At 41.4% G+C, this 17,112-nt stretch overlaps 1 protein-coding gene across 3 annotated transcripts in view; it reads left to right on the top strand.

Moving 5' to 3' along the window:
* Positions 1-16,564, top strand: part of SEC24B (SEC24 homolog B, COPII coat complex component) — a 101,969-nt gene extending 85,405 nt beyond the window's left edge. For all 3 annotated transcript variants that reach the window (XM_040329383.1, XM_040329375.1, XM_040329367.1), the window contains 5 exons: positions 2,048-2,185; positions 4,300-4,404; positions 7,264-7,356; positions 11,293-11,396; positions 15,724-16,564. In XM_040329383.1, coding sequence (XP_040185317.1) covers positions 2,048-2,185; positions 4,300-4,404; positions 7,264-7,356; positions 11,293-11,396; positions 15,724-15,838 — 555 coding nt within the window. In that variant the 3' untranslated portion in view covers positions 15,839-16,564. The remainder of the gene's footprint in view (positions 1-2,047; positions 2,186-4,299; positions 4,405-7,263; positions 7,357-11,292; positions 11,397-15,723) is intronic.
* The last annotated feature ends 548 nt before the right edge of the window (positions 16,565-17,112 follow it).

Here is a 17,112-nt window from a genome sequence, read left to right as displayed (position 1 = left end):
ATCAGGCCCTAAATCTTTATTTCTGACCAAACTTAGTTGTGGCCACATCAATAGAGGTGAGCACAAAACCCGGGGGGAGGGGGGGAACATTGGGGAGCAAGTTTTATTTTATGCATGAGAAGATTAAAAGATTACCACCGTATCATTCTGCACAGAAGATATATTGGACTTTCCAAAACTACATTTAATGTGTGATAAAATCACACGTTGAAATTAAGGTTTAAGGCACGTGTCACTAAAATTTTGTTTTCATGTTTTAATTTTTCACAAGTGGATTAATTAGTTCACTACACACTTGAGGGGAGTAATTAAATAATGTTGATTGCACTATTTTTATATATTTTTTATTTCAAATATGGATTGCAACAATTAGCGCAACTGTTTATTCAACATTGTGCTTTCTTCCCTGCAACATCAGAAGGTGTCAAGCAGTGCCATCAGCTAAGAACTCTGGTGAAAACCGGTGAAACCCAGGTATACCCATCTACTGTCCAGAGAAGTCTGGTCAGAAGTGGTCTTCATAGAAGCATTGCCATACCTCCAACATTGAACCAAGGCTTAACCACTTCCATACCAGGCACTTACGCACCTTCCTGCTTAAGCCAATTTTCAGCTTTCAGCGCTGTCGCAATTTGAATGACAATTTTTATCATTTTGTTTCCACAAATAGAGCTTTCTTCTGGTGGTATTTGATCACCTCTGCAATTTTTTTTTTATTTGCGCAACAACTAAAAAAAAGACAAAATTTTTAAAAAAATTACGTTTTTATTTTTTTCTGTTAATTTTTTTGTAAATATGTTTTCTTATTTTAATTACGGGCACCGATGAGGTGGCTCTGATGGGCACAGATGAGGTGGCACTGATAGACGGCACTGATGGGAACTCTTTGGCAGCACTGATGGGTGGCACTGATAGGTACTTATGGGTGGCACAGATGGGCACTGAGGGGTGGCACTGATGGACACTGAGGGGTGGCACTGATGGCATTGCTGAGCATCACTTCAGTCAGTGCCCATGTTGCCAGTCAGTGCCCATTTGTGGGCACTGATTGGCAATGATTGTGGTTTTTTTTTTTTTTTGCCTATTTCTCTATTGGGCACCAGGGGGCCCTCCCTGGTGGTCCAGTGTGGGCATCCGAGTGGGGGCTGCGCTGATAAACAATTAGCGCGAACCCCCTCTGTCAGGAGAGCCGCAGATCAGCTCTCCTCTACTCGCATCTGTCAGACGCGAGTGAGGAAGAGCCGATCAACGGCTCTTCCTGTTTACATCGTGATCAGCCATGATTGGACACGGCTGATCACGTGGTAAAGAGCCTCCGCCGGAGGCTCTTTACCGAGATCGGAGATGCAGGGTGTCAGACTGACACCCCGCATTACCGATTGCCGCGCGCCGGCATGTAATCCTGCAGGACGTCGATAGACGTCCAGTCAGGATTACAGAACCACTTCCTGGATGTCAATTTACTATTGACCGGGCGGGAAGTGGTTAAGCAGCTCATATATGCATGAAAGCCTAGGAACTGCAGAAAAATGGCAGCAGGTGCTCTGGACTAATGAGGAAAAATGTGAAATATTTGGCTGTAGCAGCAGGCTGTTTGTTTGTGAAGCCTCCATCCACACAAGATCTGTGGTTAGTTCTCCAAGACGTTTGGAACAACCTATCTCAAAAACTGTCTGCAAGTGTACCTAGAAGAATTGATGATGTATTGAAGGCAAAGGTCACACCAAATATTGAATTGATTTGGAATTCTCTTCTGTTCATTTACTTTCTATTTTGGTAAAAATAAACTATTAAAAGTTCTATCTCTGAAAGCCATTTATGCAATTGTTTCACCCCTGTCTAAAACTTTTGCACAGTAGTGTACTTTATATATTTTTTCACTTGAAATATACAAAGCTGTAAAGCTATGAAATTGTGATATTTGGCAAATGCCTTCAGTCGGACACAGAAATTCTGGAAATTCTACAAATGGAGAGTCAGAGATTGAGTTGTCTTTAGAGTATCTTCATTATGATTGAGAGTAATTGTATTTGTACTTTCATTGTAGAAAGCTTTTAGGACTGGCACCAGCACACGTCTGGATGATCGCGTCTTTGCAATGTGTCAGATAAAATACCAGCCGATAGTTCATCTGATGAAAATGATCCATCCCAGCCTCTACAGAATAGACAGGCTCACTGATGAGGTATGACAATATCTGCATGAAATATTAGCCATTTGCAGGAAGGTTTTGTGTGCTGTGCAGAATTTCATTGCAATAAAGCTGCTGCTATTGGATTTGCAAATATTGTATGTAGGCTGATTTTTACCTTTTAATCGCAACCAAAAGCTTTTGTTCACAATGTGACATTGAGTTGTACTGGTTTTTTGTGTGACTGCCATCAGTAAATTTGTTTCACTTGATCTGTGTACTGACAACTGTGCTTATAACCCTGGCATGGACTTTTAGAAATGCTTGCCCATTTAACTACTCTTTATTCGCATGCACATCTTAGGTGCTTGGTCATAGTTTTGTTATGGTAACCCTTCCAACCTTTATTTGCTTCATCATTTATTTGACACATTATTTAATGTATTGTTTTTACCAGTGCTGGATTTCCATCACTGGAGCCTGCAGAGGCACACAACCTTTCGCACCCAAATAACTCCCTTTGGCAAGATTCCACAGTGTTACAAAGTGCTTTTTCTTGTTTTACTGGTTCTCACCTGGCTTAACTTATTGTGATCATTTGTAAATAAGCCTATATGAGTGATGACTGTATTTCTGCTGATAACGTGCGATAACTCAACGGAGGGCTACCTCTTTCTTACCACAGAACGACAAGCCTATAGTGCCTAATGGTGATTCCTCTCCTGTTTGTTATGACACTGGAATGGAAATGCATCATCTGCTTCCAGAATTTTAGTATGCCAACATGGAGGTATCCCCTACATGGTAAACTTAAGTCTTCACTAAGGGCCAGATTCACATAGAATTACGTTACTCCACGGCGGCGTAACGTATCCCATTTATGTTACACCGCCGCAGGTTTACAGCGTAAGTGCCTGATTCTCAAAACTCTTACCTGTAAACTTGCGGCGGTGTAACGTAAATGCGCTCGGCGCAAGCCCGCCCAATTCAAATGGGGCGGGCACCATTTAAATTAGGCGCCTTCTCGTGCCGAACGTACTGCGCATGCTCCGTCGGGTAAATTACCCGATGTACATTGCACTAAATGACGTCGCACGGACGTCATTTGTTTAGACGTTAACGTAAATGGCGTCCAGCGCCATTCACGGACGACTTACGCAAACGACGTTGTTTTTTAAATTTCCACCGCGGGAACAACGGCCATACTTAACATGGCATAGAACAACTAGGGCTCAGCCCTAATTTTACGCGGCGTAACTCGACGGAAACGACGTAAAGTTAGATCGACGGGCAGCGCGGACGTTCGGGAATCGCCGTAACTAGTCATTTGCATATTCTACGCCGACCACAATGGCCTCGCCACCTAGCGGCCGGCCTAGAATTGCGTCCTTAAGATCCGACAGTGTAATTCCATTACACCTGTCGGATCTTAGGGCTAGCTATGCGTAACTGATTCTATGAATCAGTCGCATAGTTAGGATGGCCGTAACACAGAGATACGACGGCGTATCAGGAGATACGCCGTCGTATCTCTTTTGTGAATCTGGCCCTAAGTTTTTTTTTGTATTCTATATTGGCATTGAAAACACACCTTGAGCCCTACGCTCCGTGTCCTAGAGAGAAAGCATGTGAGCTTTTTTTTTTGTTTCATATTCTATAATAGGAGTGCCTGTAAGTGTTTTGATACAAGCGTTTTCTGGGTGAAATGGACTTTTCTCCACCTATAGAACTGCTCCCCTTGCCTAGCCCAGGAAATGGCTCCTGACGATTGATTCACGTGCAAATACGCTTATTATGTGCCTATAAAACACCTGAAGGAAAAAAAAGAGCCAGTCCACACCACACAGTGTTTCTATTTTTTTTTTTTTTTTGTAATGCCTTCCAGTGCATTTTTCATGTTTGCCACATTCCAGTGCAGTTCCTTGCAAAAGAAATGCAGCATGTTCTACTGGTTGACTGTGCTGGAACCCACTGCAGTGGTGTGAACTTTGCCTTTTGAAATCCATGTGACCTACTGTCCATGCATTTTTTTATGCAAAAAACAAACGCACTGGACTGCATGTAATGGGGACTTGCCCTGACGAGGAATATGCTCTGTTTAGGTGTGAATGCAGACTGGTGTTTGTGTGCCATGTTTTTTTTTTCTATAATGTTTTCTTTTCTCTCAGGGTGCTATACTTGTTAATGACCAAGCTGTACCACAGCCACCTCTACAGCACTTGTCAGCAGAGAAGCTTGAAAGAGAAGGAGCCTTTCTCATGGATGCTGGTTCAGTATGTATTTATTTTATATATATATATATATATTTTTTTTTTTTTAACCACAGTCTTACCGATTACCTTCCCCTTCTTTTTATCCAATCGTTTTCTTGCTTTTTTTCCCTCTCCTCCTTTTCATTACTAATTTTTTGTTTTTCTAATGTTTTTTTGTTAATTTTTTCTTTCCCTGCCCTTTATTCTCTCCCCCCCTAATTTGAATCTCTCAGGATTTTTTTTTAATTTTTCCCTTTTTATCTTATTTTATTCCCACTGTCAAAACTTTTTCAAAATATGTTTACAGCTCTGTATTTTCAGTCACACATGCCGACTTTCATACTCGATTATTGCCTTAACTAGTCAATATCTTATCGAATCTTTCTCCCCAATGCACTAAATTCTCCCTACTTTCAACTATTCATTATAACATAGACCCACGTGTTCTTTATCTATGACACTGCTCTTGTCTTTTGAAGGGTCACTTCTTTGTACCTGGACTATTATTGCGGGGCCTTCCTGCCGATTTTTGTACCCTAATATTTTTGCTCAATAGTTTTTTTTAAAAGCTCTCTTGTGGATGTAGCAGTTGAAGGTTTGAGATAAACCATTTATCACTGACAGGGTGCTTAGAATGATCAGCTTTTATTTATGTGAAAGTTGTTTTATCCCAAAACTGTTCCTGCAACTGCTTGTAAAGTTTGAGCTAGAGTTTGGCTTCAATTTGTTAGTGTATCTAATAGTCCCCTCCACCCAAAAAACAAATACTGCTGTCTAATGGTGCCACTGTGCTCTTTCATCCAGAGTGGAGGCCCTCTAATCCATTAAACCTAAAAAAGAAAACTAAATCTAATGATTGGTAAGCTGCAATATATTACATTATTGGCTTTGGGTTTAATATCACTTTAACTTGGAGACCCCCACATCTTTGATTGGAAACTGCTCAGTAAAACTATCTTAACCACTTAACGACAGCCCACTGTATATATACGTCCTATTTTTAAAGCTGAATATCTCGGTAACGGCAGCAGCTGCTGCCAGAACCGGGATATCCACCTTTACAGTGGGCTGCCGTGTAAACGATAACGGCGGTCGCCGCGAGATCGCCGTTATCGGTGGCGGGAGAGGTGCCCCCCTCCCGCCGCTTTTCCGCGCCCTCCGCCGCTTACCGGAGCCGTCGGTAGCGGAAGAGGAGATCGGATGTTGCCGCCTGGAGAGTGAGGACTGTAGTGAGGGCAAGATGGCCCCCACCCGTCCTCATAGCTCTGCTGGGCGGAAGTGACGTCAAAACGTCAGTCCCGCCCAGCCTCTTAAAGAGACAATTTTTTTGTTGTCATTTTTTTAAATGACAAATTTTCCTTTTTTTTTTTTTTTTTCTTGCATTGAAGCCTAATTATGAGATCTGAGGTCTTTTTGACCCCAGATCTCATATTTAAGAGGACCTGTCATGCTTTTTTCTATTACAAGGGATGTTTACATTCCTTGTAATAGGAATAAAAGTGATAATTTTTTTTTTTTTTTATTTCAGTGTAAAAAATAACAAAATTAATAAAAATAAATAAGAAAACAAAAAAAATAATTTTTTAAAGCGCCCCGTCCCGACGAGCTCACGCGCAGAAGCGAACGCATACGCGAGTAGCGCCGCCATATGAAAACGGTATTCAAACCACACAAGTGAGGTATCGCCGCGATCGTTAGAGCGAGAGCAATAATTATAGCCCTAGAGCTACTCTGTAGCTCAAAAAATGCAACCTATAGAATTTTTTAAACGTCGCCTATCAAGATTTTTAAGGGTAAAAGTTTGACGCCATGCCACGAGCGGGCGCAATTTTAAAGCGTGACATGTTGGGTATCATTTTACTCGACGTAACATTATCTTTCACAATATATAAAAAAATTGGGCCAAATTTATTGTTGTCTTATTTTTTAATTCAAAAAAGTTAATTTTTTCCAAAAAAAGTGCGCTTGTAAGACCGCTGCGAAAATACGGTGTGACAAAAAGTATTGCGATGACCGCCATTTTATTCTCTAGGGTGTTAGAAAAAAAATATATATAATTTTTGGGTGTTTTAAGTAATTTTCTAGCAAAAAAAACTGTTTTAGTCTTGTAAATCCCGAATCTGAAAAACAGGCTCGGGGCTTAAGTGGTTAAAAATGAGATTCATTTTTTATTTATCAAATTTTTTATTGCAAGAATATGAATTGGAATGGGATCCATTTTTTTAAAAAGTACTCACTTGACATTCCAGCTAATGTTTGACTAGAGGAGGGTGGCCTCATGCAAGGTTTATTTTTCAGCTGTATTTTAGCCATTTTAAAACTGCTTTGAAACGCAGCAAGACTTCCGTTTCTGAAAATGTAATCGCCATGTTTTTTTTCTTGAAAAAGCCAAGCTGTCTGGCTGCAGAGTAGTAATACAGGCATGTTTCCAAGGGAGGGATTTAGAAATACATTGTTTGCCCACTCAGTACCACCAACTACAAGCACTGTAAATATTACTATGGATGTGCTGCTGGGCAATGCTGGTAGTTTGGCTGGTTTACCTAGCAGAGGCTTTTGCTTATGATGCCCTGATGATCTGCATGGGCTGTCACTAGGGAAAACTACATGGTTTTCAATAAAAAAACCTTACAATTTACAGGCAATACTAACACTTTTGCTGGGTTGTTTAAAAATCAGATTTTGGGCCGAGCTTTCTTCCAATACATATTATACAGGAGTTATGGAACGCCAACAGGTTGCACAGAGATTTACAAAACAAAGTAAGACAATACAGTTACAAAAACAATTTAAGATGAGGTTTAGAAGCTTTGTAGTATTTATGGCATGTTTGTTGTGTGTATGTTTGCAACCCCTGTTTGTTTTTTATTTGTTTTTTAGGCTCTGTATCTATGGATTGGAAGGAACTGTGATGCTGCCTTTTTGAATGATGTTCTAGGTTTCCCAAACTATGCATCGGTGCCACCAAAAATGGTAAGAGTCACATGCACTACTTGTACCACCAGTGTGTACACCTTCCCAGTGAAAAACTTGCAGGTGGTTTTGCTTTCACAATCTGATGGGGAGAAGCACAGACTTTGGATTCACATCCGGAGACCACCGGGGTTGTAAATCCTGTAAAGGGCAAAATCTGGTGCGCCTCTGCATAGAATCCGCTTCCGTTTTTTTTTTTTTTTGTCGAAGCTTAAAAAGGGTCACTAAAGGAAAAAAATAATTTTTTTTTTCTGAAATGACTGTTTACAGGGTATAGAGACATAATAGTTAATTGATTCATTTTAAAAATGATTAAATATAGATAAAAACCAATCATATAATGTACCTACAGTTTAGTTTCGTTTTTGCTGTTGTTTCCTGGTTCTCTGATGTACAGAACCAGAGAGCCAATAGAGGGCAGTGAAGGTTTTGAAAAACGAAACTGGATTGGTTCTGAGGGGTTATAGACACACCTGCTTGATTAGTCACCACAGTGAGAAATCTACCAGTACAGTGGTGATCAGGAAACGGATAACCAGGAAGTGTCCAGAACAGAGAGGAATTACAGCAACATCAAAGCAAAAACAAACAATGAGGACATGAAACCAGGACTGCAGTAAGGTAAAGGAAGCTATTTAGCTAAAAAAAAAATAATCCTTTAGTGACCCTTTAATTGAACAAGCTGAAGTTGGAAGCCGATTGGCTACCACCATGCACAGCTGCACCAGATTTTGTCACTCTCCAGGTTTAGTAAACCAACCTCATAGTTAGAGCAGAATTGATAAGCTGATTTTGTTTAAAGCGGAGGTTCACCCTAAAACATCTATGTACCATTACATGCAGCATACTTGCGTCGGCTACAGTATGCTGGTATTTTTTTCTTTATCGCTGTACATACCGTTATATAGTTCATTTTCTTTTCTTCCTCCCACGGGGAATAGGCGTTCCTATGAAGAGGCGTAGATGATTGACGTGCGGAAAAGGCACGTCACGCGTTCCGAAAATAGCCAATCTGAGACTTGGCTATATACAGCGCCTGCGCAGTCAGCTCCTAGTCTGTGCGCAGGCGCCATATAGCGTCGTGTCCCAGATCGGCTATTTTCGGAACGCGTGACACGCCTTTTCCGCACGTCAATCATCTACGCCTCTTCATAGGAACGCCTATTCCCCGCGGGAGGACGAAAAGAAAATTAACTATATAACGTTATGTACAGCGATAAAAAATGTTTGAAATATGTTTTTTAGTGTGAACCTCCGCTTTAAATATGTGTCATTAAAGATTTCTACTCTATTCGATAAACCTCATGATTAATAACTTGGATATACCTCTTGTGTCTTAAATATAAAAAAAAAAAAAAAAACTCTGGACTGGATGGAAAGAAAAAACAAAATATGCCATGTAAACCCAATCCTATATATGTTATTTGTGTATTTAAAAAAAAAATGGAGAAAAAAAACTTTTGAAAGATTTATGCACAGTGATAGTTTTCCTGTTTTAGGCCAGTTTTCATAAAAGCTCCAAGGGAGACCCCATAAGGTGGGATCATTCACTGTTTTTTGCAGATATAGTTTCCAGTGTTAATCAGTGGAAACTAATGTGAGGTAGCACAGGGCGCAATGCACTCTATACATCAACACATATCATAACATGTCTTAGCAAAAATAAACAAGTGTGAAAGGGATCTGAAGCAATTCATTTGTGAATGTTTACATTTTTATATGGCCATGTTACTTCTCCTGTGCCACTGACACATTTTTATCTAGGTACTGTGTGTGTATATAAATATGTCTCTGACCTTAGAAATGCCGGATGTAGCTGTAGTCTAACCTGAGATTCTTGTAACAGGCTTAGGTCCTCTCAAAAATAACGTTAAAAATATTGGCATCAGATGGTAGTTGGGACCGGGTATTTTAAAAACATCTGAAAAACATTCACACAATTTGAGCTCCAAAATTTCTATGGTGCAGTTTAATAAATAATATTGAGGGTGCACTTTGATTCATTAAAGTCAGGAAAGGGAATCTAAACTGTCACTAATTCAATGATTTTACAGAGCCATTTTTTTTCCTTATACATCATACAAAGAGTGGGGTAGTATCAGGGCCGGCCTTGGGTGTTCAGGCGCCCTGTGCGAGCTAATCCTGTGGTGCCCCCCCCCCAGACCGCTACCCACAGACCGCTACATAATACACACACTGACCGCTACACAATACACACACTGACCGCTACACAAACTACCCACAGACCGCTACACAATACACACACACTAACCGCTACACAATACACACTCGCTGACCGCTACACAATACACACACTGACCGCTACACAATACACACACACTAACCGCTACACAATATACACTCACTGACAGCTACTCAATACACACACTGACCGCTACACAAACTACCCACAGACCATTACACAATAAACAACCCACAGACCGCTATATAATACACACAGACCACTACACAATAAACTACCCACAGACCACTACACAATAAACTACCCACAGACCACTACACAATACACACTGACCGCTACACAATACACACTGACCGCTACACAATAAACTACCCACAGACCACTACACAATACACACAGACACTACAGCATTGGTGCATTTTACTATAGAGGCATTGGTGGACTACAAGGCCCAGCATTTTACTATAGGGGGCATTGGTGGACTACAAGGCCCAGCATTTTACTATAGGGGGCTCTGGTGGACTACAAGGCCCAGCATTTTACTATAGGGGGCGGCTCCCTATAGTCCCATATAGTAAAATGCTGGGCCTTGTAGTCCACCAGAGCCCCTATAGTAAAAGGCCCAGCATTTTACTATGGAGGCATCACAGGTTACACACTGACTTTCTGGCTGCTCCCTCCCTCTCCCCAGACCAATACCTACTCCCTCGGGGGGGGTGACACAGAGGAGGGGGGGTAAACTGACCTGGCAGATAAGTCCTCAGGAGACACACATCGGGAGGCAGGACTCCGGGAGCAAGCAAGCAGGCACAATCATCGAATCCACAGTGCAGCTCCACCCCCGCCTCCACACATGACCAGCACCAGCTCAGCATGGCCATTCACAGACCCCCATGTCTGCTTCCCGGCATGCCCCGCCCCGCACATCGCACATGGCCCGTTCGGCCAATCACAGAGCACCCACATATCGTGACAGCGATAGCGAGTGGAAAAATCCGGCTGCTACTGGCCACAGGACTTAACAGGCACGGCACCCTGTTGCTCATGGCGCCTTGTGCGGGCGCACGACTCGCATACTGCTAAGGCCAGCCCTGGGTAGTATTAGAACTATTGCCAGGTTTTACTGCGGTTGTTGGAGAAATCCCTTTACTTCTTGTCTGGTAAAACGGTTGTCCCAAGCACAGGAAGTGATAGGAAATCTCTTTAACAGCAACACAGACAGAAGTAATAAAATGTTACATGTAAGTGGGGAAATGCTAGAACCTCCTAGAGCAGGGATCCTCAAACTACGGCCCTCCAGCTGTTGCAGAACTACATATCCCATGAGGCATTGTAAAACTCTGACATTCACAGACATGACTAGGCATGATGGGAATTGTAGTTCCTGAACAACTGGAGGGCCATAGTTTGAAGACCCATGTCCACCTAGAGTCTTCTTTTTTTATTGTCTGTTTCCTTGCTGCAGATTTTCCCTCACTTCCTGTCTGGTAAAAGATTGTACTTGGAAAGTAAAGGGGAAATCTCCCTGACGATGACATGAATAGTAAATCTTGACAGGTTCTGACCCTTCTCCATTTTTTCCTACACAAAAAATAAAATGTGGGTATCGATGCAGTTTAATTATAATCATTGAGCTTTGTAATTTAGAGGTTCACATGCCACTTCACAAATGTGTTTTGTAGCTATATGTGGATATGCACATTTGATTTTATTTCTCATTTCCCTTCATGTAGAGCCAGCTTCCAGAGTTGGATACATTAGCGTCAGAGAGAACAAGGAGTTTTATTTCATGGCTCCAACGGGATAGTCCCTTAAATCCTGTTTTGCATGTACTAAAGTAAGTATTTGAGGATTTTTTTGTTATTCCATATATTCTTTTTGTTATACAAAGATGATGTTGCTCTTCATATGCAAAACACATCAGATAGCTCAGGGCCTCCCTGGAAATAGTCTAATACCTGAACAGTTAGGAGACCCTGTCAGCAAAATGTTCAGCAAAAATCTTCCCATAACATATGTGCATTTAACATATTTTATACAAGGTATTTACACAAGGGGGGCGGAGCTTTTAAAGGTAAACATCCAAAAAAGTGCTGCTGGGCATTTTGGATGTGATATCAGCAGACTAAGACCCCTTTCGCACTGAGGAGTTTTTCAGGTGGTTTAAAGCTAAAATAGGGCCTGAAAAACTCCTGCCCTGCAGTCTCAATGTAAAAGCCCATGGGCTTTCACACTGAGGCGGTGCGCTGGCGGGACCAAAAGTCCTGCCAGCAGCATCCTTGGAGCGGTGAGAGGAGCGGTGTGTTTACCGCTCCTCCACCGCTCCTTCCCATTGAAAATAATGGGACGCCGCGGCTATACCGCCGGCAATGCGCCTTTGCAGAGGCACTTTGCTGGCGGTATTAACACTTTTTCGGCCGCTAGCGGGGGTTAAAACCGCACCGCTAGCGGCCGAATATCGCTGCGATTCCGCCGGGATAGCACCGCTAAAAATAGCACCTTCCGCCCCAGCGTGAAAGGGGCCTAAGATGTCCCCTAAGTGACATTCAGTAGTAGTACCCTTCGCTCTTCCTCTGGCAGCTATATGAAAGGTTATGCAGAGAGGTGGAAGAGCTGGGCCAGCACAGAGTATTTGGACACTCCTAGAAGAAGAGAGAGGTCTATGCTGTACAAGGTCGTGGGGGGTAGTCTAGCAAATTTTATAGTGATACTAAAGCTTTGTTTAAAAAATAAAATAAACATATCGTACTTGCCTCCACTGTGCAGTTCTTTTGCACAGAGTGGCCTCGATCCTCCTCTTCTGAGGACTCTCGCGGCTCCTCCCCACATTAGATAACCCCCTAGGAGAAGCGCTCTCCTTAGGGGGTTGCCTTGCGGGCGCGATCCTGAGTCATACATTCAGTGTCCATAGACGCAGAGCGTATGACTCGTCCCCCGGTGCCCGCATCATTGTATTTGATTGACCACAGCAGGAGCCAATGGCTGCGCTGCTATCAATCTATCCCATCAAAGCCGGGGCTCCGTGGAGAGGACGACGGTGGGGACATGCCCATGGAAATTTGGGGCTCAGGTAAATAAAACTGGGGGTCCGGACAGTGCAAGGTGTTTTTTCTCCTTAATGCATAGGATGCTTTAAGGTGAAAAAACACAAAGCTTTACAACCCTTGCTAGCAGATAAAAAAAAAAAAAAAATATTAAGGATAAAAAGCACTGCAAGTAAGCATTTCAAATACTTGATTTTTCTGTCTTTTTGCTTGCATTTTTTTCTTCTCTGGGGACATGGTCTCTTTAAGACAAGGAAATGTTTGGAGGTGGGGACAGTCAGGCTGCAGCGTTTTCTGTCATTATATGGAAACATAACATTGGATGTCTTTTGCTTATTAAATTAAATTAATACATTTGAGAATAGCTACCAACTAAATTTCTAGGTTAAATGGGGTTAAAAAAGGAGGTGAGGAGGCTTGACATCACTTTCTCACCACCGGTCGGCCTCCGACACGCGGTCCAAATACGGATCGGACTTCAGAGGAAAGGGAGATTTCGATCGATATCCAAATCTACCCCAACATTTTGGCTTTTGGGTTTTTGTTGTGAAGAATGGTACACTTTGATAACTGTATATTGTCAATGTTTTGTTTTCTGCAGGTCATTATTATTATTATTATGTAATATTTTTCACATTAGTACATTTAGGCCCAGATTCTCGTATCTGGGCATAAAACTGCGGCGGCGTAACGTATGTCATTTACGTTACGCCGCAGCACCCCAGAGCCCCCCTTTTACTTATTTGAACCCGATCGTTACAGGGACGAGCACAGCAGCTCCAGCCGCTGACTAAGGTTCTCATTGGATAGATGGATTGCAGTAGGAGCCATTGTCTCCCGCTGCTGTCAATCAAATCCAGTGACAGGGAGTGGGGCCAAGTCCTGCTGTCTGAGTCAATGAACGCAAAAGCAGGACTCTGGAGCTTTCCCACAGGAGTGCCCCCCATGGAAAGCGGCTCTCCGTGGGGGCACTCGAAGAGAAGGAGCCAGGAGCGCAGAAGATGAGGATCAGGGCCGCTCTGTGCAAAACTACTGCACAAAGGCGGTAAGTATGACATGTTTGTGTAAAAAAAAAAAAAATTAACCTTTACAACACCTTTAATGTGTCAAAAGAGGTAGCACATGCATTTTAGTATAGAATAGTAGTATACCATGCATGAGACAGATTCTGAACTAGGATTGGAGTGTATGCCTGAAGGAAACAAAGTGAAGAGGTGAAAGGTGATATTTGCAAATGTGCCCAATGTGTTTTATACTTTTTCAGTAAAGTAAACTAAGGTGGTCAAACTGGTTTTTGAGCAGCTTTGATCAAATCAATGTATTGGCTTTGCACATGTGCATGAAAAGGGAAATTGCCTTTATTACACCAAAACACTTGACAAACATACACATTAAAACACTTAGGGCCGGATTCAGATACAATGGTGTATCTGTCCGGCCGGTGTAACGTATCTTAGATATGTTACGCCGCTGTAAATTTGGGCGCAAGTTCCGTATTCAGAAAGAACTTGCGCCCTAAGTTACGGCGGCGTAACGTATGTGGGCCGGTGTAAGCCCCGCCTAATTCAAATGGGGATGTTGGGGGCGTGTTTATTTAAATTTGGCTTGACCCCGCGTATTGTACGTTTTTTTTGAACGGCGCATGCGCCGTTCGTGAAAACATCCCAGTGCGCATGCTCGAAAATCCGCCGCAAAACGTCATTGCTTTCGATGTGAACGTAAATTACGTCCAGCCCTATTTGCGAACGACTTGCGCAAACGACGTAAAATTTTCAAAACTCGACGCGAGAACGACGGCCATACTTAACATTAGCTACGCCTCATATAGCAGGGGTAACTAGGGTATACGCCGAAAAAAGCCTAACGTAAATGACGTAAAAATTTGCGCCGGCCGGCATATTAAAGTTTTATATAAATTACTACCCTATTGGAGTCCTCTCTCCTCGCTTGTCCCTGGGCACGGGCTGGAGTCACCTTCTCCCCCCCCCCCCCCCTCTTCCTGTCATTTCCTTCAGGACGTTGAGACCATATGGGATAAAGGAGAGAAGTAGCGATATCAATTTAATTACCCTGTTATCCTATAATAGAGAGGAGTGGAAGAAAAAAAGTTGATGTGCCCTGTTATATTGTATCTTGAAGGTGAGAGTTCTGTGAGACTGGTGAAGGACAGACACCATGGTTCAATACTTCAATTAAGGAAATACTCTCATCAAGACTTTGGAGATATTAGAAGATTTGTCCCTTTATTCATTATATGGGACGTTTTAAAAACTTCATTTTCAACTTTACTTTCACCCATCTTTTTCATATTGCAATATTGAACCAGTTTCCATATTGTGCACTTTTTTGCACTTTTTACATTTTTGCACCTTTTGTATTTTTGCACATTTTGTCATTTTTTGCACTTTTATTTATTTGCACAGTGACACTTTATAATATATTGATCACCTTTGGATGTTGTATTATATCGTTTTGTGGATCGGTATATGTATGCTCACTATACATTTATATATGAGCTTTTTTGGCATTCCTCATATAGCACCTTACCACTATCTTGCACTATTTGTAGTTTGCACGTATTTGATTTTATATATCTTTAGCGCAAGATCATTTTAAAAGGTAAATTTCACCACAGCCACCACATTTAAGGATTGGTAAGCTACAATATTTGATTTTTTTTTTTTTTTTTTTTTGGGCTTATTACCAATTTAACATATAAGTACCGTAAATCCAAAGACCTTTCGTTTTAGACGGCGTGGGGAAATTTTAGAACCCTTGACAATTCTATGCTTTCTGAGTCCCCTCTCGGAGAGATTTATTCTCGGTTAGTCCTAGTGAACATTGTCGTGGGGATTGAAAGTTTGGAAAAGGCAGAATTTTGAATGGTCACCAGAACAGGAATAGATGAGGAATATTCCAATGGGAAATATTTCCTCCCATCTCATGTTGTTTGCAGGATGGGAAGTGAAATCTCCCCAATGAAGAAACAGATGGGGGTGTAACCTGGAGAAATACTTTGTTACATTGCTGTTCAGCAGCCTGTGAGATGTTTTTTATTTTTCTTGTAGCAGAATAGAATGTTTATGTTATCTTACCTGTCATATTTTTCTGTCCTTCTAGGGATGACAGTGTTGGAAAGACTGATTTTTTCCAGCATCTAATTGAAGACCGATCAGAGGCAGCTTTCTCCTATTATGAGTTTTTACTTCACGTTCAACAGCAAATCTGCAAGTAAGACTGGCGCACACGAAGCCTTTATCTAAAGACACTGTTCCCATTCATGCAGAGAAGGAACAAGATATGAAGGACACCAAAGTACTTTCTGTTCAGTCTCCAATCCTATCAACACAAGAGACACTTCAGACTCTATTTTAGTCAGGTTGATGCGTGTTCATTTTCTGGTGCTGTGCTTATTTTATGTGATGGATGTTTTCTTCATATTTGTTTTTTTTCCTGATGTTGGCAAGTTTTCTTTTCTTAAATCTCTATCTTCCGGACATGAATAGATGCCAAAGAAAATGTTTATACTTTAATTTTACCAGACCCTTTTGACATTTGGCATTCTTGATCTGGAAGGTTAGATCTAGTGTGTGTATCTATAGATATGAAATTTATTGTACATAGAAATGCATTTGTAAAGTAAGTGTAAAAATGTAACTAAGAAATCTGATTTACTGAAGTGTGATGCTGTTACGAATGTAGAGCAATTATACGAATGAATGAGGCCTGCTTACTACAAATGTTTAATAATTATCCCTTTTTTTTTTTCTTTGTTATACTATTTTTGTGGATTTATTTATGACTCGTTTACATAATTAAACATATTTTGCTTGATCATGTGTTTTTTATACTTATGCAAGCAATATCTATTTTAGAAATGGACACCTAAAGCTATTTACCCTTGGCTTACTGGTAATGTAAATTCTTTATCTGGATTCTAAAAGTAAAATTTTCAAACTTCTAAATGACTTTGTGGTTTACTGGCAGGTCCAGTGTCTTTTATTGTTTATATTGTACAGCTAGCTTATATGTAGTCTCCATTTTATTGCACAGATTTTAAATATATCACCATCTACAGTACATACTATCATCAAGATTCTGAGAATCTGAAGAAATCTCTAAACGCAGGGGACATGGCTAAAACGCAGTAGTGGATGCAATTAAAACAGGCATGATTCTGTGATGGACATCACTGCATGGGCTCAGGAATACGGTAGTAAAACCTTGGCTTGAGAGTAACTTGGTTTGAGAGCGTTTTGCATAACAAGCAACATTTTGACTTGATATACAAGTAGCATCATGTAACAACTGAGTGTAAGGCTGGGTTCACTCTGATACTACACGACATTCATATGATTTTTATCCTACTTTGCTCTGCGACATCTGTCCTACATCCATCCGACTTGAATGAACAGGATTCTACTTTGGTCCGACTTTGTGACAGTATGACTTGTCCTTTGACCAATCAAAACAGTCCCAGTGTGAGATGAATTCCTTTTACTGCTGCTG

Source organism: Rana temporaria, chromosome 1 (assembly GCF_905171775.1).
Source record: "Rana temporaria chromosome 1, aRanTem1.1, whole genome shotgun sequence".
NCBI classification, from domain to species: Eukaryota; Metazoa; Chordata; class Amphibia; order Anura; family Ranidae; genus Rana; species Rana temporaria.
The sequence above is the reverse complement of the archived record's forward strand: the minus strand, read 5'-3'. Positions and strand labels throughout refer to the sequence as shown.